The sequence below is a fragment of the Oncorhynchus tshawytscha genome, linkage group LG28 (genome assembly GCF_018296145.1).
Source record: "Oncorhynchus tshawytscha isolate Ot180627B linkage group LG28, Otsh_v2.0, whole genome shotgun sequence".
Classification (NCBI taxonomy): Eukaryota; Metazoa; Chordata; class Actinopteri; order Salmoniformes; family Salmonidae; genus Oncorhynchus; species Oncorhynchus tshawytscha.
In genome coordinates, this window is record NC_056456.1 from 11,128,783 (window position 1) to 11,154,088 (window position 25,306).

Below are 25,306 nucleotides of genomic sequence, written 5' to 3' on the forward strand. Positions count from 1 at the left end.
TTAAAAGTAATGGACTGTCGTTTCTCTTTGCTTCTTTGAGCTGTTCTTGCCATAATATGGACTTGGTCTTTTACCAAATAGGGCTAATTTCTGTATACCACCCCTACCTAGTCACAACACAACTGATTGGCTCAAATGCATTAAGAAGGAAAGAAAGTCCACAAATGAACTTTCAACAAGGTACACCTAGGCTAGGATATTGCTGGGCACAGCACAGCCAGTGTAGTGTGTTCCCCTGGTCCCAGTTATTCTAGGCTTAACAGCACAGACAGCTCAGCTGCAACAGTCAAGTGTAGTGGACGTAGGGAGAAACCAGAGAGAAAGTGCATGCGAGAGAGAGAGAGAGAGAGAGAGACACTGACGCATGTACTACCAGTTAATTTATATTTTGGCTCTATATTATATATGTAATAATAATTAACCCTTAGGATAGGGAGGGACATGTATTACAGCAATATTAGTAGTAAGGCTTTCACAAGGTATTATGAGCCAATGCTCATCTATTAGGCATTTATTTAGTAATTGTTCTTCTTCATCTAATAAATGTGTTTATTCATTCACAACTAGGATGCTGCTGGGCCCAGCACTGGCAGTGTGGTCTTCTGATACCAGTGTTGTGGGGAAAGGATGCTATGCAGAGAGGTCAGAGGTGAGTGCAGTGGACATAGGAAGAAAACAGCAATTAACACTTTGGAGTGACAGACAGACAGAGTGACAGCAGAGAAGATGCAAAGACAGACTGCACAACAGGGAGGCAACAGAGGCAACATAAGCATTTCTGAAGAGAACATACAGTGCCTTCAGAAAGTATTCAGACCCCTTGACTTTCTCCACATTTTGTTTTACGTTACAGCCTTATTCTAAAATGGATTAAATTGTTTTTTCCCCCTCCTCATCAATCTACACACAATACCCCATAATAACAAAGCAAAACGTTTTTTTTTTATACATTTGCGCAAATTTATTTTAAAAAAGACAAATGGAAACATAACATTTTTATAAGTATTCAGACCCTTTACTCAGGACATTGTTGAAGCACCTTTGGCAGCTATTACAGCATCAAGTCTTCTTGGGTATGACACTACAAGCTTGGCACACCTGTATTTGGGGAGTTTCTCCCATTCTTCTCTGCAGATCAGGGCGGCAGGGAAGCCTAGTGGTTAGGGTGTTGGGATAGTAACCAAAAGGTTGCAAGTTTGAATCCCCGAGCTGACAAGGTACAAATCTGTTGTTCTGCCCCTGAACAAGGCAATTAACCCACTGTTCCTATGCAAATAAGAATTTGTTCTTAACTGACTTGCCTAGTAAAATTGGATGGGGAGCTTTGCTGCACAGCTATTTTAAGGTCTCCCCAGAGATGTTTATTCGGGTTCAAGTCCGGGCTCTGGCTGGGCCACTTAAGGACATTCAGAGACTTGTCCCGAAACCACTCCTGCGTTGTCTTGGCTGTGTGCTTATGGTCATTGTCCTGTTGGAAGGTGAACCTTCGCCCCAGTCTGAGGTCCTGAGAGCTTTGGAGCAGGTCTGTCATGTGCCTTTTACTGAGGAGTGGCTTACGTCTGGCCACTAAGATAAAGGCCTGATTGGTAGAGATGGTTATCCATCTGGAAGGTTCTCCCATCTCTGCAGAGGAACTCTAGAGCTCTGTCAGAGTGACCATCAGGTTCTTGGTCACCACCTTGACCAAGGCCCTTCTTCCTCAATTGCTCAGTTTGGCCGGGTGGCCAGCTCTAGGAAGAGTCCTGATGGTTCCAAACCTCTCCCATTTAAGAATGACGGAAACCGCTGTTTTCTTGGGGACCTTCAATGCTGCAGACATTTTTTGTACCCAGATCTGTGCCTTGCCACAATCCTGTCTCGGTGCTCTAAGGACAATTCCTTCGACCTCATGGCTTGTTTTCTTTCTCTGACATGCACTGTCAACTGTAGGACCTTATATAGATAGGTGTGTGCCTTTTCAAATCACGACCAATCAATTGAATATACCACAGCTGGACTCCAATCAAGTTGTAGAAACATCTCAAGGATGATCAATGGAAACAGGATGCACCTCAATTTCGAGTCTCATGGCAAAGGGTCTGAATACTTATGTAAATTAATAGATTTGCAAACATTTCTAAAAACTGTTTTCGCTTGGTTCGTTATGGGATATTATGTGTAGACTAGGGATACATATATTTTTAATCCATTTTAGAATAAGGCTGTAATTTAACAAAATTTGGAAAACACCAAGGGGTCTGAATACTTTCCGAAGGCACTGTACATATAAAGATCATTTTGCCTTGCACCTTTCTTAGTGTGTGCATGTGTGCGTTTGCACATGCTTGTTTGTCTTTCAGTCTGTCTGTCTATATCATAGATGGCATACATAAGTGGATAAACCCATCAATGACGTCACACCATTCATTTCTATGTGAAGCCTGAATAGTGCACTTGAAGTCAAGGAAGTTGATTTTAGCGACTAAGATGGCATCTCATGGGGGAATATTTTCAAGATATAACGTGCAGTTTGAGCTAGTCCGGGAATTAACGTTGCAGGCTAGCTCAGTGCTGACCCCTCTCATTGAGGATCTCAAGTTGAAGGCCGACCAGGGTGGACCCTCGGTCAGGGTTTTTCTCTTGTTATGTCAGTCATTGGCAGTTCCAAAATTAGCCCATATCAGCAAAAAAGAAAATGAGATTGGTAAATTAGTCTAGCGGCCAGCTATCTAAACTTGTACAGCTATCTATACTTGTACTGCAAAATTTCTCTCCGCCCCATGACAAAATGTATAGAATTATAACTGCAAGAAGAGTCCGCTGAAATGTTTTGCTTTCAAGGTGGGGGGCCCCAAAACCTATATTTAACTTAGAGCCCCCAAAAGACTAAGGCTGGCTCTGAGTATGTGTGGGTATGGATACTGAGGCCCCTCATGATAGCCCCCACCCCCATCAAAGTTGCCCATCCCTGATTTATACAAAGATGGCCCTTTTCCCATTGAGGTTTTCCGGTTCACTATAATGGAGGATCCCGGTCGGCCTTGAACTTCAGGCCTTCAATGAGAGGGGACAGAAGTTCTCCCCTGGTCTGTATAGGATCCACTCTAGTCCAGTACCTGATGTTATTGGTGAGTCCAGTATCAGGGTCCACAGCACTAACCCGTCCCACTGTGCAGGCGGGAGGGCAGTTCTCCGACACATCCATACGGTAGCGAGCCCGGGAGAAGCGGGGCGGCTCGTCTGCGTCCAGCACGGCCACCCGGATGGAGGCGCGGTCCTTAAAGGGCCCACGGCGGAGGAAACGAGGGTCCACCATGGGGTTCAACACCTCCACGGAGAAAGAGTAGGAGCTACGACTCTCATAGTCCACAGCCTGCAGAGAGGGAGTGAGGGACAGTTATTGATACACCCGCAATAACATCTGCTAAATATGTGTATGTGACAAATACTATTTGATTTGATTTGATTTGGTTGGAGAGAGAGAGAGAGAGAGAGAGAGAGAGAGAGAGAGAGAGAGAGAGAGAGAGAGAGGGGTTACAGTAACTACATGTTGGTTCTGTAGTGTAACATTGCCAAGTGATATTGTGTCACACTTTCCCTTTACAACACCGGGAGTTAATGTGTTCACATTCTCATGTATGCTCCTGGGTATGGTGTGGAAACATACACATTTCCATACAAATGCAATAAGCTCACCTTGACTGTGAAAATAAAATCATATTGACATTTCGCAAACGTATGTTTTATTCAGAGGTAGAAACTTTAAGCATCAGCATCAAGTATGATGCATTGACCTGGTTACGTACAGGCATATCATGTACCCATGCTATTACATTCACAGATGTAGTCAGACAAGTAGGAAGCTGTGAGGGTTTCGTGATACAGCTCCAATCTCGTCTGAATCTGGCATCTGCTGAGACGCTATGACTGTCTGCCTGTCTATCTTTCTGGCTGGCTGCTCATTGTGGTTTCTCTTAGCAGGAGGGTTCCTCTAGGAATGAGCTCGTCTCTGATCAGATCAGGAGAGGTGATTGCTAGTGAGGGCAAAGCCCTACCTTGATTACATTCTGGAGAGCGACACGGCTGGGTTTGGTTAAAAACAGCGTTCTGAGGTCTTCTTACATGCCAATGTTGGATGGAGACAGTATGATTGGCAGAAACATGCAGACTGGACTGGACTAGGAATAAATAGAGTGATTTGGTATGAGCAATATTCAACGCATGAGTGAAAAAAACTATCTTTGAATGTCCCTCTTGGAGGAAAATATGGATATTTTTCTCTTCTTTCTGATCTCCCCTCTTTTTTTTTATTTTTCTCACAGTTGTTAAGAACTGCATTCTCTTACAAGAAATCTGTAATCTTAACAGGACAGAGATTGATTAAAAACGATGCAGTGAGAAAAGGGGATTTGAAGGGCACAGATATTGAAATATAGGCAATACCGGAAAGATTTCGAAGCAGGAAAAAGGGAAATGTCAGAGAGAGAGAGAGAGAGAAAGAGAGCCAGGGAGAGTGAGAGAGAGGGAGTGAGGGGGTAGACAGAGAGAAAGGTTCTCTAACAGGATCCCATTAGAGGGAGAGAGAGACAATCTGTCTGAGGAGGAGAGATGTCACTTACACTGTGAACACACACTTATCACCCACTCCCTCCCTTCCCCCTCCCTTCATTCCTCCCGCCCTCCCTCTCTCCCATGCACTCCATCACCGTCTCCACTCCCATCCTAGTGTGTAGAGGTCCATCTCTGACACCCAGAACACACACTCATCTCTTTCTCTCGCTCAGGCTTAGAGAAAGCACTTATCACAACCACCACCTCCCTTTTTCTGTCTCACTTCCTCATCCTATGCTGCTTTCTCTCTCCATCTCTCTCTTTCACTCTTACACTCACACTCTCTCAGTCTCTCAGTCTCCCACTCTCTCACTCACTCTCCCACTCTCTCTCTCTCCCACTCTCACTCTCCCACTCTCACTCTCCCACTCTCACTCTCCCACTCTCACTCTCCCACTCTCACTCTCCCACTCTCTCACTCTCACGGTGCATGTACACTAGATAGTGGTAAATTGCAGCGTGCCGCTTAGGCCGCACATTGTGACTTGCTTGTTGACGTGCTGGCAGCATATAGCAGCATGTTTGATTGTGTGTCAAGAATTCAGCATAGCAAGTTTGTATGAAGGTCTGGTTATTATTGGGTACATAGTTCAATAGTAATATCCTCTAAAACGCTCTGGTGACAAACAAGGGTGAAAGGATAGCAGCCCCAACTGTCAGTGAGAGTGTAGGCTATTCTGGATAGGGCAGGTACTTTTGAGTAGTTCCAGTCCCTAGAATTGAGGACGGAGATGATAGCAACATAATATTCAGTGCGGTGTAGTTTCTTGTGAGGTTTTCTGGCCTCAGATAAAGAGAGCTGTCTGCAGATGAAGAGGGCCCAATGAAGAGCAGTGGTTCTCAGTCCTGGTCCTGGGGACTCAAAGAGGTGCACGTTTTTGTTTTTGCCTTAGCACTACACAGCTGATTGAAATGATCAACTCATCATCAAGCTTCAAGTGGTATTTATGTATTCATTTGTGATGCTATCCTTGACATGGTCCTGTTATTGACACATGCTACACATGCACATATGTGTGTCCATGCATCTATCAATCCAACGTAATCCACAATGACCTGGTGATGTAAATGTCTCTAATAATTACATTGTCTTCCATATTCCTACAGATACCTTGTCACTGGAGATTCCTTCAAAACGATTGCCTACGGTTAACGTGTAGGGCACTGCACGGTTGGGTGACCAGGACCATCTGGGACAGCCTCCTTGAGGAATTCTGGTGTGTGAAGGCTACCTGTGTCCTGCATAACTTCACGAGGATGGACACGAGGACCAGGAGGGGATCTGCAGCTCGCCGGCATGTGCCAGAGGAGAAGTCTACTGCTCAGCAGGATGTTTCAAGGATGGGGTCCAACAACACAGCAGGGGAGGCAATCCGTGTGGGAGATCTTCACCTCCTACCTCTTCGTCGAAGAGGGTGCTGTTCCCTGGCAACACCATATACTACACTATTACACAACCAAAGGCTCTTTTAAGAGCCATTCACATTGCAATGAGAGTATTCTTCCATTTACTTAGCTATGTCAACTGCAGTTATTCAATTCCCAGTTTCTCTCCCTTTGATGTCTACTTCTCAGGTGAGGGTGCTGTTTAGGTAAGGGTGTGACGTCTGTACAAAAACAAAACAGGCTATTTTAAATCACCCATATTGAAAAAAAAATGTAGAACACCCTATAACCCACAGGCTCAGGTGTATAACTGTGGCTCCTTCCACCTTCAAAGACTAGGCAAGAGGGCCAATCTTGGAAAATAGTAAGACACTTCATTATTCCTATAACTACGCTATATTGCTTGTCCTCGTGTGTCCATTCATGTTTTCAGCATAAAGTTCTCTGCAGCCACTTAGTGTGGTGTGGACACCAGGTGAGGCCACACACACAGATTTCTGTTGAACACTGTCTCTTTAACTACTTTATTTTCTCAATAACAGTCTCACTCCTTCACTTCATCCCTCTCTCCTCTTCTCCCTAAATCCTATAGGTTACATCAGCTGTGTCGGTGAACCCCTCCCGCATCTGAACTGGCTACATAGAGGACACAGCATGATCAGAGGTGAGAGGTCAATTGGTCCGGTATTTTTAAAGAGATGCTTTACATTGAAATAGAGATAGAGATGCAGTAGTCCCAGAGTTAATGATCCAAGGTCAGTTTTGCATTTCATGTCCTGATTTTTATGATGAATAACAACGTTAGAATAAAAAATAAATAATAAATCTCTCTCTCTCTCCATCTGCCTCTACTCTGCAGATGTGTTTTGATGTGAGAGAGGATGCCAACCCCCAGTCCCATCATCGCCACCTCACCTGCTTTTAAGGTAACCTTCGGGCTGACTAGAGACACTATTATGTAATTGTGATGAACTGAGAGAATATTTGGGTAGCACTGTGATTCATTAATCATGTGCTGCCTTCCCTGCCCATATGTTCTTACCTCTTTCCCTTTCTGTCTTTTACACCTCTCTCGCCACCCCCTCTTTCTTCCTCTGTTTTTATAATGCACAACAGATGTGCATCGAAGTACATATTGAACGTGTATTTATACTAGTACGATGATAATATTTATTATGTATTTATAACACCTGGATAATGATCTTCTTTCAATAAAGTGTTTCACATTCTCCACTGGTTCAAATGAAGTCTCATTTGATGAAATACTCCACCTATCCTGTGTTTATCAGATCAATGCAGATGAAGGGCATTAGATATTGAGATGAGCCGGTTTTAGAGTATTTACGTGATGCATAAGCAATGTAGTGTACTGTTTTTAAAATGATGTTTCGGTATATATGAATTACAAATCAGCCTTTAACTAGTTAAATCATGTTTCTAGTATATTAGTTACAATGTGTAATCATTGATGTCCCAGTGTAACGGATGTGAAATGGCTAGCTAGTTAGCGGTGGTGCGCGCTAAATAGCGTTTCAATCGGTGACGTCACTCGCTCTGAGACCTTGAAGTAGTAGTTCCCCTTGCTCTGCAAGGGCCGCGGCTTTTGTGGAGCGATGGGTAACGATGCTTCGTGGGTGACTGTTGTTGATGTGTGCAGAGGGTCCCTGGTTCGCGCCCGGGTATGGGCGAGGGGACGGTCTAAAGTTATACTGTTACACCAGGACCAAGATTGTTATACACTGTTGAAGTGTATAATTGTAATACATACATGCAGACTCAGCATCATTCAAAGACTGGAATTTGATACTCCTGGTATTGGATATGAGTGTAAAATCATCTCAGACATTCATTCCTGAACTGCACCTCTATTTGCCGAAGTAGAGTACATGATCAGTGAATATATTAAATGTACAGGCTACAATGTGGTGATCTCATGCATGGTAATAACTACATGTATATACGACTTGCATCCTTGACACAGAGTTATATTATATTATACTCAATCCATAGGCTTTATTAATGTCATTGAGACTGTTTTGAAGTTGATACAACTGCCTATGATAGCTGAGGTTCATAGCTAGGTTCTGAACTAATATTTCTACCAAACGCTTTAGGGTCCATACACAGATCAGCTACATAGCTAGCTACACATCCACAGGCATACAGGTATTTATATCCTCCACTGCACAATAAGCAAGAACACAGCTAGCTATGTTATTTCATCTATCTGCGAGGCAAATATCAGCAAGGCAAGCTGACAAAATTGTACATTCGATTTGCAGTAAATGCTTTAGCTAGCTAGATTCTTTACATCCACTGTTTCACAAGACGACAGCCTGGTTTGCTGGTAGTTTCAGGAGTCCCTAAAACATTAAACAACCAGAATTACAATTTCATATGCATAAAGCTAGCCAGCTAGCTTGCTAAATCGCAATTTTTGTAAATTAACTTTATGATAAAAAAAATATGCATAATTGTTTGTCGTTAACTAACATATTCCTGTTTACTGTACAATTTTATGCATGGTTAGTTATGACGCTATAATCACTTGCATTTGCTTCCATCCTAGTATTTTTGTCAGCCATCTTTGGTGAAGAAAGTCTCCAGCCTTGGGTCGCATAGCGTCAAATTTGTCATGGGAGCCACTCGATATGATTGGTCATCGTCCAGAGGTCACCAATGGTGATTTGCATAAAGTTGGGAAAGGTTTTTCACCGCCTCCCACGCCACCTTCGCACCACCCAAAGGTCACCGCCCTCTCTGCTTCTCACCACTTTCCTTCCATTGAAATGAATGGGAAGCGGTGTTTCACCACGCGGCATCCTGTGCTAGTGTATCATGCCCATCACTGTCCCTGTCTCTCACTCCCACTCTCCCTCTCTGTCTCTCTCTCACTCTCTCCCACTCTCACTCCCACTCTCCCACTCTGTCTCTCACTCCCACTCTCCCTCTCTCCCACTCTCTCTCTCGCTCTCTCCCTCCCTCCCACTCTCCCTCTCTGTCTCTCTCTCTCTGTCTCTCTCACTCTCTCCCACTCTCACTCTCACTCCCACTCTTTCTCACTCCCACTCTCTCTCTCTCCCACACTCTCTCACTCTCCCAGTCTCTCATTCCCACTCTCCCTGTCTCTCTCCCACTCTCTCTCTCCCTCCCTCCCTCTCTCTCTCTCCCTCCATCCCACTCTCTCTCTCTCTCCCTCCCACTCTCTATCTATCCCACTCTCTCCCTTCCACTCTCTCCCTCCCACTCTCTCCCTCCCACTCTCCCACTCTCTCTCTCCCTCCCACTCTCTCTCTCCCACTCTCTCTCTCCCACCCTCTCTCTCCCACCCTCTCTCTCCCACCCTCTCTCCCACCCTCTCTCCCACCCTCTCTCCCACTCTCTCTCCCACTCTCTCTCTCCCACCCTCTCTCCCACTCTCTCTCTCCCACTCTCTCTCTCCCACTCCCACTCTCTCTCCCACTCCCACTCTCTCTCTCCCACTCCCACTCTCTCCCACTCTCTCTCCCACTCCCTCCCACTCCCACTCTCACTCTCTCCCACTCTCACTCTCTCCCACTCTCTCTCCCACTCTCACTCTCTCCCACTCTCACTCTCTCCCACTCTCACTCTCTCCCACTCTCACTCTCTCTCCCTCACTCTCCCACTCTCACTCTCCCACTCTCACTCTCCCACTCTCACTCTCCCACTCTCACTCTCCCACTCTCTCACTCACTCTCACACTCCCAATCTCTCCATCTCTTAGTACAACCTTGTACTGTCCTGCACTCTTTTTTGAAATTCTAATTATTTCTCTGTAACAATTGCCTTTTGCTACAGACTAAGCATGGAATTAATGAACAAACCAGTATGGCACAATAGTCAAATACGGCATCAAATACGGCTCATGCTCATATGTGTGTGTGTGTGTGTGTGTGTGGGGGGGGGGCAGGCTGATCAGTGAGGCTTTAAATGATCTGAATCCAACTTCTTTGCAGCTATTGTATATGTGTAGCCAGCGTTTCCATCTTACCGTAGGGGAATATGCAAGTGAAAAATGATCTCTTTAACTGCATGATGCTGTATAAGAGCCTTCTCTAACCTGCTGGCGTAGCCTATGTGAGGTTTTACTCAATTCTCAACATTTTACATCAAGATTATGTCTTTGTCTGACTACTCACTTAAGATTGCAGACTTAGCTCTGAGCAATTTTGCAGACAGACATGCAACTTTAGTATTGCTGGAACAGAGTATCCTCTAAATCTCTCCACACTTTGCTCTTTCTCTCTCCCTCCTTTCTGTCACTCACTCTGTTCATGTCCTTCCTTCCTCTCTTTTTCTCCCTCTGCCCTCTGTCTGTATACTCATCCCTATATTTTGGGTATCTCTCTCTTTCTCTCTCTCTCTCTCTCTCTCTCTCTCTCTGGAGATTAGTACAATCTCTCTTCTCAGTGAGAAAACAAACACAGATAATCCTCGGAGCGCTGCTAGCCGGTGACCGTGGATCAGCCAGCCGTTTAAAGTGAGAGGATATGGAAATAATGGCTAACCAATGGAATTAAAGTGTCCCTAGGTGGAATCACACAGATATATGAATAGAAGGTTTACACAGCTCATACCCCAAAAAAAACATACCTTGAGTGAAATCAGGGAATGTATATATTGGGGGAAGATGATCGTCTTTTGTGATGTAGCATATATTATTAAGCAGGAACTTTTATCCAAAGAGACTTACAGTCACGCGTGCGTACATTTGAAATCATATCCTGGCTTTGCAAGTGCCATGCTCTTACCAACTGAGGACAATTTCTCATTGGACTCCAAATGTTGCTGAGGATCAGTGTCATAGACCTGTGTAGCATGCAGCTGTGTAGTCAGCACACTCTGGACTCAGCTAGGCCTTACTACCCCTCGGCACTTCCAGAGCGTGTGACTAGAAGGTTCTATCTGCATTTTTTTGTCCAAATGTAGAGTTTGCCCTCGCCTTGTTCTGTTCAATGTTCTCTACCTATACATAATTCCTACCCCTTGACTTATTCCACATTTTGTCGTGCTACAGCCTGAATTTTAAAAAAATGTACGCACAATACCCCGTAATGACAAAGTAAAAACATGTTTTCAGAAATGTTAGCAAATGTATTGAAAATGAAATATGAATTTACAAAAGTATTCACACCCCTGAGTCAATACTTTGTAGAGACACCTTTGGCAGCAATTACAGCTGTGTCTTTCTGGGTACGTCTCTGAGAGCTTTCGCACCTGGATTGTGCAACATTTGCCCATTATTCTGGTAGATTTAAGTCAAAACTGTAACTCGGTCACCCAGGAACATTCACTGTCGTCTTGGTAAGCGTCTCCTGTGTAGATTTGTTTCACATTATTGTCCTGCTGAAAGGTGAATTCATCTACCAGTGTCTGGCGGTGTCACGCCCTGACCATAGAGAGCCGGTTATTCTCTGTTAGTTAGGTCGGGGATTGACTAGGGTGGGTCATCTAGGTAATTATATATCTATGTTGGCCTGGTATGATTCCCAATCAGAAGCAGCTGTTTGTTATTTTTACCCATCTACCAATAGGTGCCTTTCTTTGCAAGGCATTGAAAACCTCCCTGGTCTTTGTGGTTGAATATGTGTTTTAAATTCACTGCTTGACTGAGGGACCTTACAGATAATTGTTTGTGTGGGGTACAGAGACGAGGAAGTCCTTCCAAAAAAACAATGTTAAACACTACTATTGAACACAGAGTCCATGCAACTTATTATGTGACTTAAGCAAATGTTTACTCCTGAACTTATTTAGGTTTGCCGTAACAAAGGGGTTGAATGCTTACGGACTCAAGGCATTTCAGCTTCTCATTTTTAATTGATTTGTAAACATTTCAAAAAACATCATTTCACTTTGACATTCTGGGGTATTGTGTTAAATCCATTTTAAATTCAGGCTAATGTGGAAAACGTTAAGTGGTGTGAATACATGTAAAAAATACAACCTAGAAATGTCTGACACCGTTACAAACCAATGAGGGTTTGGAACTTGAAAGCCACTTATCTCCGAATCATCTTTTTGCAGATAGAACCTTAATAGTCCCAAGCTCTTGACTTCACGTAGATGTGTAAGGATTGGATACTGTAGGTATACGCAATATAGTAATAGCTCCACCTTGACCTCTGACAGGGTAGGTTACACATTCCTAAAAGTGCCTAGGGGGTAGCGGCTCTAAAGGTCAGTTTGAAGTTTTCTTACCACCCCTACACTACCACATGTGAGTAGAGGGCACCATGTCAATTAACTGTCTCCGATTACAGCTGTTATATCCACCACTGGGTGGCAGCTTTGCAGAGCAGTAACAAGGAACTCCAATATATATTTAACATCAATGGTATTGAGATGTTTACCCGGTAGACCTGTAGTTTGTACCAAACACAACAGTATGAGAGTGGAAGTGTTGTCAATTTAAGACTTGAGAGATTGGATGCAAAATGTATTTCCCAATTCCAAACACATTCTATTGGCTTCGAACCTTCCCTTTCTCTGCGTTTAGGCCTGTGTGCACAGGGACTTGATCTCATCTCAGTCCACTGCCCTCAGAAAACCCCATTTCAAAAAAACCTACTGGTGTGCTCATATAAGCCTATAAATGAATAGTTGTCAATTTTTCAAATCCCCGGCCACCGTTTAGAGGTTGAATTAGAGTGACCTATGCCCAGGCAGTTAAGAGGGGGAATCACAACAATGAGTCAGACTGAGACAAAAACGGCTAGTATTCAACAAAATGGCCCCTGAGAAAAGAGAAAAGGAGAGGAGGATGAGTGAGGGGATGACAAAGAGAGGGAGAGAGAAAGAGAGAGAGAGAGTGAGAAAAAGGGAAAGAAAGAGAGAGGCATAGGGAGAGTGAGGGAGAGACAGAGAGAGAGAGAGAGAGATGGAGAGAGAGAGAGATGGAGAGAGAGGGGAGAGAGAGTTTGCTGTGGCCCTGGGAGACTGGCTGTGAATAAGCAGTGATAAGAGACAGGCAGTCTCCAGTCTTTACCCAGACTGACTGCCGGAGTGTTAACGACCCAGCTTCCTCTGCACGTCCCTGGCTAACCCTCCACCACCCTCACCTCACCCCACCTCTCCACTCTCTACCACTGCCTATGGGCCTGTCGCTGTCTGTCCCTGACAGATACACACACACACACAAGCACACACAGACACACACACTCCCCCTGTCATCTGTCACATCACACAGTGCTGAACCTCATTCTTTTAGGAAGGCGCCACCATTTTTTCCCCTTTTTTAAACAAATGACTGTATTCCTTCACACCTTCCTTCACACCACCTTTTTCGCATCCCACTGATTGTTAACAGGGATAGCTGCCAGCCAAGGTCAACAATGTTTGTGTGCTTGTGCCCGGGCGCACGTGCGCCTGTGTCTGTGTGTGCGCCTGTGTCTGTGTGTTCGCCTGTGTATGTATTCCAGTGTGCCTGTGTGTGTGTGTGTGTGTGTGTCCGTGCGGCTGTGTGTGTGGCTGTAAGTCTAAGATCAACGGTAGAAAGATTCTTCCCACATCGAGGTCAGGGCAAGACTCAGTGGTAGCAGAGATTGTTCCAGTTGGAGATATTTTCCTCAAGGGCAAAAAGACAAAAAGATCATCTCTTCCCACAAACCCCCCTTCCCTACAGACAAACTGGCCATCGACAGTGAGTGATTCAGTACCCACACACTTATCACATACAACACATACCCAAACACACTTTTTGTTGTTGTGCAAATCGTGGCGGGAGCTTAGCGCCATTTTTAGGCTTTGTTTATTTTTTCTATGACTGTGGTATCTTCTATGTCTTCCATTAGTTACGTGTGGATTCTCTGAACGGCTAAATCCCTTGTAACCTCCTCAAGTCTTCTTCTCAGCTACACCCACCTACCTAGCGCCCACCTATCATTCTTATCCTCCCTCTGTCACAACGACAACCGTGTGTTCCCTGAGCCAATTTGGAAGAGCGCTAGAGAAGACGGACATAAAAATGTCCATCTCTTCTATTTCTTTCCAGAATATCTTTTTGGGGAAGGAGGGAGACAACGTTCCATATTGGACAAATCATTTTAGGTTTTGTTTGGCGTCCTCAGTGCAATGGAGTCGGAATCCGAGGGGAGATAGGAGAGGGATGTGAGAGGAGAGGGAGGTGATTGGAGAGGGATGTGAGAGGAGGTGTGAATTTGTTTACAAGTCATTTTCCCTCTCATTTCTCCAGTGACTGAGCACACTGTGAATTGATCACTTCTATCTCCCTCTGCCGGATGCTGCTTAGACATTCTCTCTATGTTATTGCTCTCTCTATTTCTCTCTCTCGAACTCTTGTCGTTTTTTTCTCAAACAAACCTCTATTTTTCAGCCTGCCTGTCTTCTTTTGGGTGTGTTTTTCTGCTTCATTTGTGCCTCACTCTCTCTTCTCTCTCCTCTTTTTCTCACTATCTCTTCCATCTGTTTTTGCTCTGGCTGTCTCGCTAATTTCACTCTCTTTTTCCTCCCTGTTTCCTTCCATGCATCCATCCATCCATCCACCCCCCCCACACACACACCCCCCACCCAGGGGGCCAGGGTTCTGGTCTTGAAGCACGGTTTCGACTGCACCTACAGTCTTGCTTCAGTACTACAGTTTAACTGACGCCCAGACAAGAAATACAATTTCCATTGACAGCCACATAGAGAAGTCAGATTTGAAAATTCCCAATAAGACACTTGAGTCATGACCTTAGTCCACAAAACATCCATTGAATAATTCAAATAATTGTCGCTGAGGCCGATTTTTTATTTTTTTGTATCACTGAAGATTTTAAAATCTTATATTCACCCAATGTCTGCCATGTTTATGGATGACGTGACGACCTCGACGCTGCTCGCTGCCCTGTGCTCACTGAGTGCTAGTGCGCATGTGATGTTGGGTCATGTAAACCAGATGCAACCCGGATATAGACGGTCCACGAATTGCCGTGTGCAAACGTGAGTAGATAACGTTGAAAACAACGGTCGGACATCTTGGACGCAGCATCCAGTCCTTTTATACCTTTTTGCCCCCACCCATCTCCCTCACCTCTCTCTGTTTCCCCTTCCCTCTCCACCTCTCACTGTCTCTACCCCCCTCCCTCCCTCCCCCCTCTCTCTTATCAAAGTAACACATCCCAGGCCTGGAAATCCTTTACAACCCTACCTCCGGCCAAGGCTTTTTAACACATCTCACAAACCCTGGGGGCTGTCACAGTGACACACACATCCGCAGGCACACACACACATACACATACACACATACACACACACACACACACACACACACACATACACATACACACACAGTAAAACACACTCACACTGGATGACCATCAGAGGCGCCTCAGAGTCTCTCATATCTCAGATCTAAGTGACAGGCTATATTAAAGAGCAGGGTATATTTTTATCACTCACACACTGTGTACGCGCTTCTTTGAAAGGCTAATTTAGCTTCAAATAGCATATTTCATGCGTGTCTCTGAGACAGACTAGAGGTCTTTGGTGTTGCTGCTATTGATGTCAGTCAACATCAACATCACACGTGAGAGAGGCCCACTCACAGGTGAGTAATAACGCGTGAGACAGACACACACACACACACACATGTTCCACGCAACAAACACAGTGTCAGCTCTCATCCCCAACCACACGTCTTCATTAGTAGATAACCCAGAGTGACAGTCAGCTCTGGGGGGAATCATCTAGAATCAGACAGCATCAAGGCAAATGTGAGCTGATTCAACAAGCACACACACAGATATGGCCGTCTGGCTCACAGAGAAAACACTAGATATCCAGCATAGCAGGCTCACCTGTTTCCTCTCTCTCCTCCTTTCCTCCTCCTCATCATCTGTTCCATTATTCCACCCTGTTCCGCCCTCCCTCGTTCCCTCCAACCCTCTCTCTCGGGTAACACCAAACACGTTCCCTCGCTTACTCCCACATCTATCTTCCCTCTCACCTTGTTCAGTGTGATCACAGCCTCTTGGTTTGCTCCGCTGATGTTGAAGGTGTTCCCCGTCTCTCCCTCCAGGATGGTATATTCCAGCTTGGCATTGTCGCCCAGGTCAGCATCTGTTGCCGAGATACGGCCCACCTCCGCCCCCGGAACAGCCAGCTCGGACACAGAGAACGACCACATACCTGGAGAGAGAGAGAGGAGGGAGGAAGAGAAAGAGAGAGATTTAGATAAGGGATATTGTGAAAAACAGGGAGGGGGAGTGAGTGAGAAAAAGGAGGATAGAGAGAGGGAAGAGGCCATGGCAGGGGAGAGAGACATATCACAGGTTACATGACACGCCTTTCTTCTTGCCTATGTTGTTTGTGTTTGGTGAGACGAGGTAGAGAGGACTCATAAATGTCAATGTCTGTGGTTGTCTCCTGCTGTTATTTCTTATCTGCTAACAAGTTTGATTATTAAAGGCCCAATGCAGCTGTTTTTATCTCAATATCAAATCATTTCTGGGTAACAATTAAGTACCTTACAGTGATTGTTTTCAATTAAAATGGTCAAAAATAAACAACAATAGTCTCTTAGCAAAGAGCAATTACTCAAGCAAGAATTTAGCTTGGAGTGTATGGGAGTGGTCTGAGTGGGGAGGGGACATCTGAAAACGAGCTGTTATTGGTAGAGAGGTTTGGAACTGTCTTTTTTATTGGTCTATTAACCTCTTGAACCTCTGGGGGCAGTATTTCATTTTTGGATGAAAAACGTTCCCGTTTTAAACAAGATATTTTGTCACGAAAAGATGCTTGACTATGCATATAATTGACAGATTTGGAAAGAAAACACTCTGAAGTTTCCAAAACTGCAAAGATATTGTCTGTGAGTGCCACAGAACTAATGCTACAGGCGAAACCAAGATGAAATTTCATACAGGAAGTGAGCCAGATTTTGAATGCACTGTGTTCCAATGTCTCCTTATATGGCTGTGAATGCGCAAGGAATGAGCCTACACTTTCTGTCGTTTACCCAAGGTGTTTGCAGCATTGTGACGTATTTGTAGGCATATCATTGGAAAATTGACCATAAGAGACTACATTTACCAGGTGTCCGCTCGGTGTCCTCCGTCGAAACTATTGCGTAATCTCCAGGTGCGTGCATTTTTCCATTTTGAACAGAGGAGAAACCAAACTGCCAGGAGTGATTTATCATCGAATAGATATGTGAAAAACACCTTGAACACCTTGAGGATTGATTCTAAACACTGTTTGTTTTCTGTCGATATTATGGAGTTAATTTGGAAAAAAGTTTGCGTTGTAATGACTGAATTTTCAGGTTTTTTTCTTAACCAAACGTGATGAACAAAACGGAGCGATTTCTCCTACACAAATAATATTTTTGGAAAAAATGAACATTTTCTATCTAACTGAGTCTCCTCATTGAAAACATCCGAAGTTCTTCAAAGGTAAATTATTTTATTTGAATGCTTTTCTTGTTTTTGTGAAAATGTTGCCTGCTGAATGCTAGGCTTAATGTTATGCTAGCTATCAATACTCTTACACAAATGCTTGTGTAGCTATGGTTGAAAAGCATTTTTTGAAATTCTGAGATGACAGTGTTGTTAACAAAAGGCTAAGCTTGTGAGCCAATATATTTATTTCATTTCATTTGCGATTTTCATGAATAGTTAACGTTGCGTTATGGTAATGAGCTTGAGGCTATAATTACGCTCCCGGATACGGGATTGCTCGTCGCAACAGGTTAACTCATTTACAGCATGGTTATGTCACCAGGCAGGCCAAAACTCCCATTCCTCCAAAACAGGCAGAAATCTCAGCCGGCCTTCTCATACAGCTCTTACACTAAAAACGCATTATCATAATTTGCACTATTTCATAGTATTACTCTGACTTCATAGTATTGAAATATATACATTAAAACTCAGGAAGATCCCGTTTTGGATTTGCACTGGGCCTTTAATCAAGGACAGATAACAGGCCTTTGGTTCTCCTCCACTCAGATATGTTTAAACATGCATGGGACTTTACCTTTTAGTGCCCTTCACATTAAATCACCACAGTAAAAGGCCCTTTTGTTGGAGCTGCAGTTTATATTACAGACAAATACACTGCTCCCGTAACTCAATCTTTTCTGGGAGAGAGCACAGAGCAATACAGTAGCTAGCTAGTCAGTCACGGGTCTGCATTGCTCACGCATCGTCCGTTTCTTCCACTTCACAGTCGCTTGGCAAACTGGTGTATACCGCACACACACGGACCGTCGACTCAAGTGACAAGATCAAGGGAGGTGGGAGAGAAAGAAATATATATTTTTGCCATACATACACAAAACGGACGTGCCCATTCAGCAGAGCAGCTATCTACACCTTACTATTGCTCGGGAAAATCTGATAAACACTGGGGCTCAGACAGAATAACGTTGTAAGAAGTGTTTTGTGACAGTAAAAAGGATAACCAGCACTTCAGCCAGACAACATCGGGACGACATCAAATAGACAAGGAGTAAGATAGTCTATATCCGCCTACATCAGAGTAAGACACAATGTTCGATAAGGATTTTATCCTTCGCAACAAAACACAGGACAAATGTTCAATTATAATTGTATCAATCCAATCGATGAATTACGGTAGAAGATAATGTTTGCCATCACTTTTAACAAACACCAGAATTGTGTCCTATGTTTCCTCAAACATAAGGAGAACGTGGCGTTAGCCACCACAATTGACATCGATCAAGCGGCATCATGTCCACAGCTATAAGTCATCAAGCTCATTTCTACAGTACAACCTCCCAAGGGCCCGGGCCCTTGAGAGTAAACGGCTCCCTGGTCATTCACCTGCTCTTTGATCCTCTGGCCCAACGACCACCTTCTCCTTCTTCTAGCAGCAATCTGCTTATGACACCTGATTTAAGTACTATCACTGACATGTTTGAGTAAGGGGCCAGGAGTTTTTCCTGACCCCTCATGGTTTCCTCATCAGGGCATGTGGTCAGGAACAACTCCGGTCCCTGGGGGCCCTCGTGTGTGGGTGTGGTGTCCCGAGGGATTGGCTGGGCACGATGTCAGCAAAAAATATAAATGTATTGGCTCTGAATAATAAAGACATATTCTTTGTATTCTAATAATGAGTTAAAGAAAGGACAAACCGTGTATATTACAGGATATAAATGTACATTTCCGTCTCCTAAGGCAGCGAAACATGAAACTCAGCATGCTTACGCCCACAGAGACTCCGGGGCCCGGGCCTGCCTACTGAAGGGAATACTGTGCCAATGAATCAACATTACATATCAGTTTATTTGCCATGACGACGAATCAACCATCTGGGACACTGGGCACCAGAAGGCAAAGACTCAGACCATCCCACGAAACATTCATATTACTAATGACACCCCAAAATTAGCTAAGTTCTATTCAAGTGAGCAAAAAAGAGAAACTATCAGCCCACCCACACAGACGCAGAGACACTCTCTCTCGCTCTCATTAACATACACAACAAACACTCACTGTAACAGTTGTCTATATGTCGATGTACTGCTGGAAGGCAATCATAAATCTCAGCGCTGTGTTACACAAGAGCAGTGATGCAGGCGCGTGCACCACACACACACACACACACACACACACACACACACAAACACACACAAACACACAGCTGTAGGAGTGAATGGGGGGAGGCGTGATGGCGATGGTAAAGTAGTCATTATCAGCTTTCCTCTCACCATGTAGTCAAGCGGGCAACTGAAATCATTCATCATGTCCACTGGAGATCGATGGAGTCGGCGAGAGGGAAAGAGAGGGAGCGACAGCTCAAAATAATATGAGGACAGGCTGCCAAGGCAACAATAATCACACATCACTTGAAACTCCTGGCTCTGGCCTCTCTAGAGAGGTGTGGTGAAGCACCATGGGTGGACACAGGCTCAATACTTTGTGGCTCTCTGATACAGTTCTCCCCACCAGGCCTTGGTAATTGCGCTCAGGAGAGAGAATCAAACCCCTCCCTGTGCTCTGCTCAAACCCCTCCATTGTGCTCTGCTCAAACCCCTCCATTGTGCTCTGCTCAAACCCCTCCATTGTGCTCTGTTCAAACCCCTCCATTGTGCTCTGTTCAAACCCCTCCATTGTGCTCTGCTCAAACCGCTCCATTGTGCTCTGTTCAAACCCCTCCATTGTGCTCTGTTCAAACCCCTCCATTGTGCTCTGTTCAAACCCCTCCATTGTGCTCTGTTCAAACCCCTCCATTGTGCTCTGTTCAAACCCCTCCATTGTGCTCTGTTCAAACCGCTCCATTGTGCTCTGTTCAAACCCCTCCATTGTGCTCTGTTCAAACCCCTCCATTGTGCTCTGTTCAAACCCCTCCATTGTGCTCTGTTCAAACCCCTCCATTGTGCTCTGTTCAAACCCCTCCACTGTGCTCTGCTCAAACCCCTCCATTGTGCTCTGCTCAAACCCCTCCATTGTGCTCTGCTCAAACCGCTCCACTGTGCTCTGCTCAAACCGCTCCACTGTGCTCTGCTCAAACCCCTCCACAGTGCTCTGCTCAAACCCCTCCATTGTGCTCTGCTCAAACCGCTCCACTGTGCTCTGCTCAAACCGCTCCACTGTGCTCTGCTCAAACCGCTCCACTGTGCTCTGCTCAAACCCCTCCACAGTGCTCTGCTCAAATGCACTTCAAAGAGAAACACCTTCAACTCGCCATCTTCCCCCTCACCTCACTGGAGATAACAGAAGATACTTTCCCCCCAGACTACTAAACTGTTTTTTAGTTTTCAACAGTTAAATAACGAACACCGTGATTGGTCAGGGCACCTGGGCAAAGCGTGGTGATTGGTTGAAACTGGCCACATTAACGGGAGATTAGTGTAAAGGGGAAGTGAAGTGACAGCCAGTGGGAGTTAATTAGGGGTGGCTGTAGTGTAAACAGGTTTATCTGTGACATCACACTGAGACAGGAGGACAGGGAGCTGGGGAGAGAGGGAGGAGGAGGTATGGGAGAAGGATAAATGGAGAAGAGGTGACTAGTCCTAGTAAAAGAGATTCTGAAAGGGGGACATAGGTTATGAATCCCGTGAAATGAAACCAAAAGGAAAATGGAAATGAGGACAGGGATAGTGAATTGCAGACTCACTGCACGGTAGGCTACAGTAATAACGCTAGGAGAGGAGAGGGCCGAGAGATGGGGGGGGTAGGACCCGTCTTATTTGGGTAGGAGGCTTTCTGTTTCTCTGAAGTGGTGGGAGTAAGGCGAGTCATTAAAAAAAGTGTCTAGCTGGCTAAAGTGCACGCACTGGTTGAAAATAGCCTGAATAAAATCTGCATCCGTTTAGTAAGAGTCCATCACACAGGCACTTCCAGTGGATGAGGCTTAAGGGAAGAGAACAGCAAGGGAGGGAGAGAAGGCCGGAGAGTGGGAGAAATGTAGGCAGAAATAGTAGTAGCCTAATACAGAGAGATCGCCTGGGGGAGAGTGAGAGAGATAGAGAGAGAAACAGCGAGAGAGAGAGAGAGAGAGAGAGGGAGGGAGAGAGGCGTGGCTATCTGACTGGCAGACTAAATGGACATCCCAGCACCACTCTGATACTGCAGGGCCAGGCGACAAAGGGTTAACATAGCGTGCCTGCAGGATGAATGAATCCTCCACTACATTACTGCCACACTTAGAGAGACAGGATATATATGACATACTCTATTTACCTCGTAAATGGGTGGGCCTCTACATTCACGCTGTCATGAGTAGGAGGAAGTGAACAGTCCCCAAGGGACACAGAGGACACTGACTGACTGATGGGTATTGCTGAGAGAACACTATAAATGGACAGAATCAGTATGACTAGTTCACACGGCTGGCCATAGAAAGGGACGCAGATAGGGAACAGAGAGGACGAGAGCGGGAGAGTGGAAGTGGGAATGCATGAGGGAGAGATGAGAGAGAGCGAGAGAGAGAGCGAGAGAGAGCGCGAGAGAGAGAGAGAGAGAGAGAGAGAGAGAGAGCGAGAGCGAGAGCGAGGGTGACACAGGTTGAATGCAAATAAAGAAAAAGTGAAAGAGGGAGTTGGTATGGGAAGCCAGAGAGGGGGAGGTAGTGAGCAAGAGAAAGAGAGAGAGAAAAATGGAGAGAAAGAGAGTCTGAGAGTAATGTTTCCAGCAGTGATTTTACTGTCTATTGAAGCAGAAAGCACTGAACTTTAGATGAAATATTAATAAAGAGGAAAGAAATGGGGAGAAAAATACAATGATAAAAAGGAGGACAATATTAATCACCTCTATTTTAATTAGGACTTCTTCTGAGGATGAGGAACTTAATTAGCAATAACAATTATTGGAATTATTGCTAATTACTTAATTGTTTTGTTATCGTCACTATCACTATTACTTTTGTAATTGCCACTGAGCAATGATGCCCAACTAAATTGGTCAAACTTAGTTAAAAATCATACACACAACTTTTTCTATTCTGGTTAAAGACAGTTTGTGCTGTTCTGTGAAGGGAGTAGTACACAGCATTGTACGAGATGTTCAGTTTCTTGGCAATATCTCCCAGGGAATAGCCTTCATTTCTCAGAACAAGAATAGACTGACGAGTTTCAGAAGAAAGTTTTTTTTTTCTGGCCTTTTGAGCCTGTAATCGAACCAACAAATGCTGATGCTCCAGATACTCAACTAGTCTAAAGAAGGCCCGTTTTATTGCTTCTTTAATCAGGACAACAGTTTTCAGCTGTGCTAACATAATTGCAAAAGGGTTTTCTAATGATCAATTAGCCTTTTAAAATGCTAAACTTGGATTAGCTAACTTGCCATTGGAACACAGGGGTGATGGTTGCTGATAATGGGCCTCTGTATGCCTACGTAGATATTCCATTAAAAATCTGCCGTTTCCAGCTACAAAAGTCATTTACAACATTAACAATGTCTAGACTGTGTTTCTGATCAATTTGATGTTATTTTAATGGACAAAAAAAAAGTGCTTTTCTTTGAAAAACAAGGATATTTCTAAGTGACCCCACACTTCTGAAGGGTAGTGTATATATATATTTTAAATTGAACCTTTATTTAACTAGGCAAGTCAGTTAAGAACAAATTCTTATTTACAATGATGGCTTACCCCGGACGACGCAGGGCCAATTGTGCGCCGCCTTATGAGACTCCCAATCACGGCCGGATGTGATGCAGCCTGGATTTAAACCAGGGACTGTAGTGACGTCTCTTGCACTGAGATGCAGTGCCTTAGACTGCTGCGCCTCTCGGGAAACATAAAAAAAATAACTATATAAATACACTCCAACTTCGGAATGAAATGTTGCCTGACAACAATATTTTGTTAATAAATACATGCTGTGTTAATTTTGGCATGTTTACCTGCCTACATACCATAGATCTCAAGCCCATAATAAGTCAATAGGGCTAACTGGCTAGCTACTAGTACTGTTAGCTAGCCAGATAGCCACAAAGAATTGTTAGTTAGCTACCCATGAAGAATGGACATTATATTGCATAAAACAAGTTTTAGGTCATTCTTGCCTGTTTAACTAGCTGTCTAGCTAGATTATTACAATTCACATATCTAGCTGATAATTATGAAGTAAAACACTTGCTTTGTGTATATCTTGGTTCGTCTCTATTGTTGCCATTGTCCTGGCTGGAAGAAGGTTCAGTGAATGGGGAGGTGAAGCGTGAGGTAATACAGTAATACAACAAGTGTATTGTTTTATGCATTCTCCACACTCTCGTCCTCGCAAGAACGTACTCGCAAGAACGTGGACGGAGAATGCAGTCGGAGCATGAGAGTGTGGAGCACGGTAGTATGCATACTGAGAAACACCTGAGTGTACAAAAACGTTAACAGACTGACCTGGTGAATCCAGGTGAAAGCTAGGATCCCTTATTGATGTCACTTGTTAAATCTACTTCAAACAGTGTAGATGAAGGGGAGGAGACAGGCTAGAGAAGGATTTTTAAGCCTTGAGACAATTGAAACTGGATTGTGTATTGTGTGCCATTCAGAGGGTGATTGGACAAGACAAAATATTTAAGTGCCTTTGAACAGGTTATGGTAGTAGGTGCCAAGCGCACCAGTTTGTGTTAAGAACTGCAACGTTGCTGGGTTTTTCACACAACAGTTTCCCGTGTGTATCAAGAATGGTCCACCACCCAAAGGACATCCAGCCAACTTGACACAACTGTGGGAAGCATTGGAGTCAACATGGGCCAGCATCCCTGTGGAATTCTTTCGACACCTTGTAGAGTCCATGCCCCCAACAAATTGAGGCTGTTCTGAGGGCAAAAGGGGGGTGCAACTAAATATTAGGAAGGTGCTCTTAGTGTTTTGTACACTCAGTGTAGTTGTGTTCAGTAGAGTGCAGACTAGATTATGAAGGGCAGAGAGAGGGCGATCTCATATTCTGATGAGCTCTGCGAGTTCTTCAAGCCCTTGGAGGAAGAGTCAAAGGTCAAATCGTTACAATCGTTTCCTCACATTTTCCTGCCATGACCCAGACCTTCTCTCCTCTCTACTGGCTTCTTCTTGGCCTTAGAGGCAGTGTTCATCATAGCCTGTCCAGATGTATGTGCTTTAGTCCACTGACGAGGGTCAGAGTTGGCACATACAGATCTGGCATGGCTATAGTGTTCCAGGCCTTCTCTCCTCTCCTGAGCGACTGCGTAGCAACTGAGGTCAGCTCCCCTGCCCACATAACCAATCATAACAGTCTAATGGCTGTGTTTATTCACCAATAACTACTTCACATCAGCACTCCTCTTTGACCCACTGAAACAGCTGGAAGGGAGCCCTGCATAACCGAAGACATTGAGAGCACAGCAGAACAGCCTTCATTTGCAGATTCATTTGCTAGCTTCATATTTGACTGTATATAATCTACTATATACACTTTGAAGTGGTGAGCATTTGTTTAACAATGCAAGCATTCGGGAGGGGGTGTTGATGTGGATTCATGCACTATGTATTACCAGCATAAATGTGGCATCGGGGTTCCAGCCAGGCTCATACATAAGAGATGAGAGAGGACAGACTGAGGCGATTTCACCTCTACTACCGTTGTCGCTGGCAGAATGTTTTCTTTGACATCACTGGCACATTTCCACGTCTTCCTATTTGAGCAGCAGACCCCAGGGAAGTGCTCGGTTGGACACAGACCCCAGGGAACGTCTTTGGTTGGACATGGTCAGGCAGCCACTCAAACCCCCTGCTGAAACCCCACAGAGGCAAGAATGGCAAATGCAAAAGTTCCGTCAACTACACACGTCCCCTCGGGGAGTTCCATTTTTCGAGTTAGGTTCTATTTTAACCCTACCTCCTCCTCCACCACCACCACCCACTCCTCTCTAACTCTACCCGC

At 44.6% G+C, this 25,306-nt stretch overlaps 1 protein-coding gene across 2 annotated transcripts in view; it reads right to left on the reverse strand.

Moving 5' to 3' along the window:
• The window catches only part of LOC112226696, a 128,506-nt gene that overhangs the window by 14,030 nt on the left and 89,170 nt on the right, over nt 1-25,306 (reverse strand). For both annotated transcript variants that reach the window (XM_024391184.2, XM_024391185.2), the window contains exons 6-7: nt 15,947-16,128; nt 3,096-3,352 (exon numbers count right to left, since the gene is read on the reverse strand). In XM_024391184.2, the coding sequence (XP_024246952.1) occupies nt 3,096-3,352; nt 15,947-16,128 (439 nt within the window). The remainder of the gene's footprint in view (nt 1-3,095; nt 3,353-15,946; nt 16,129-25,306) is intronic.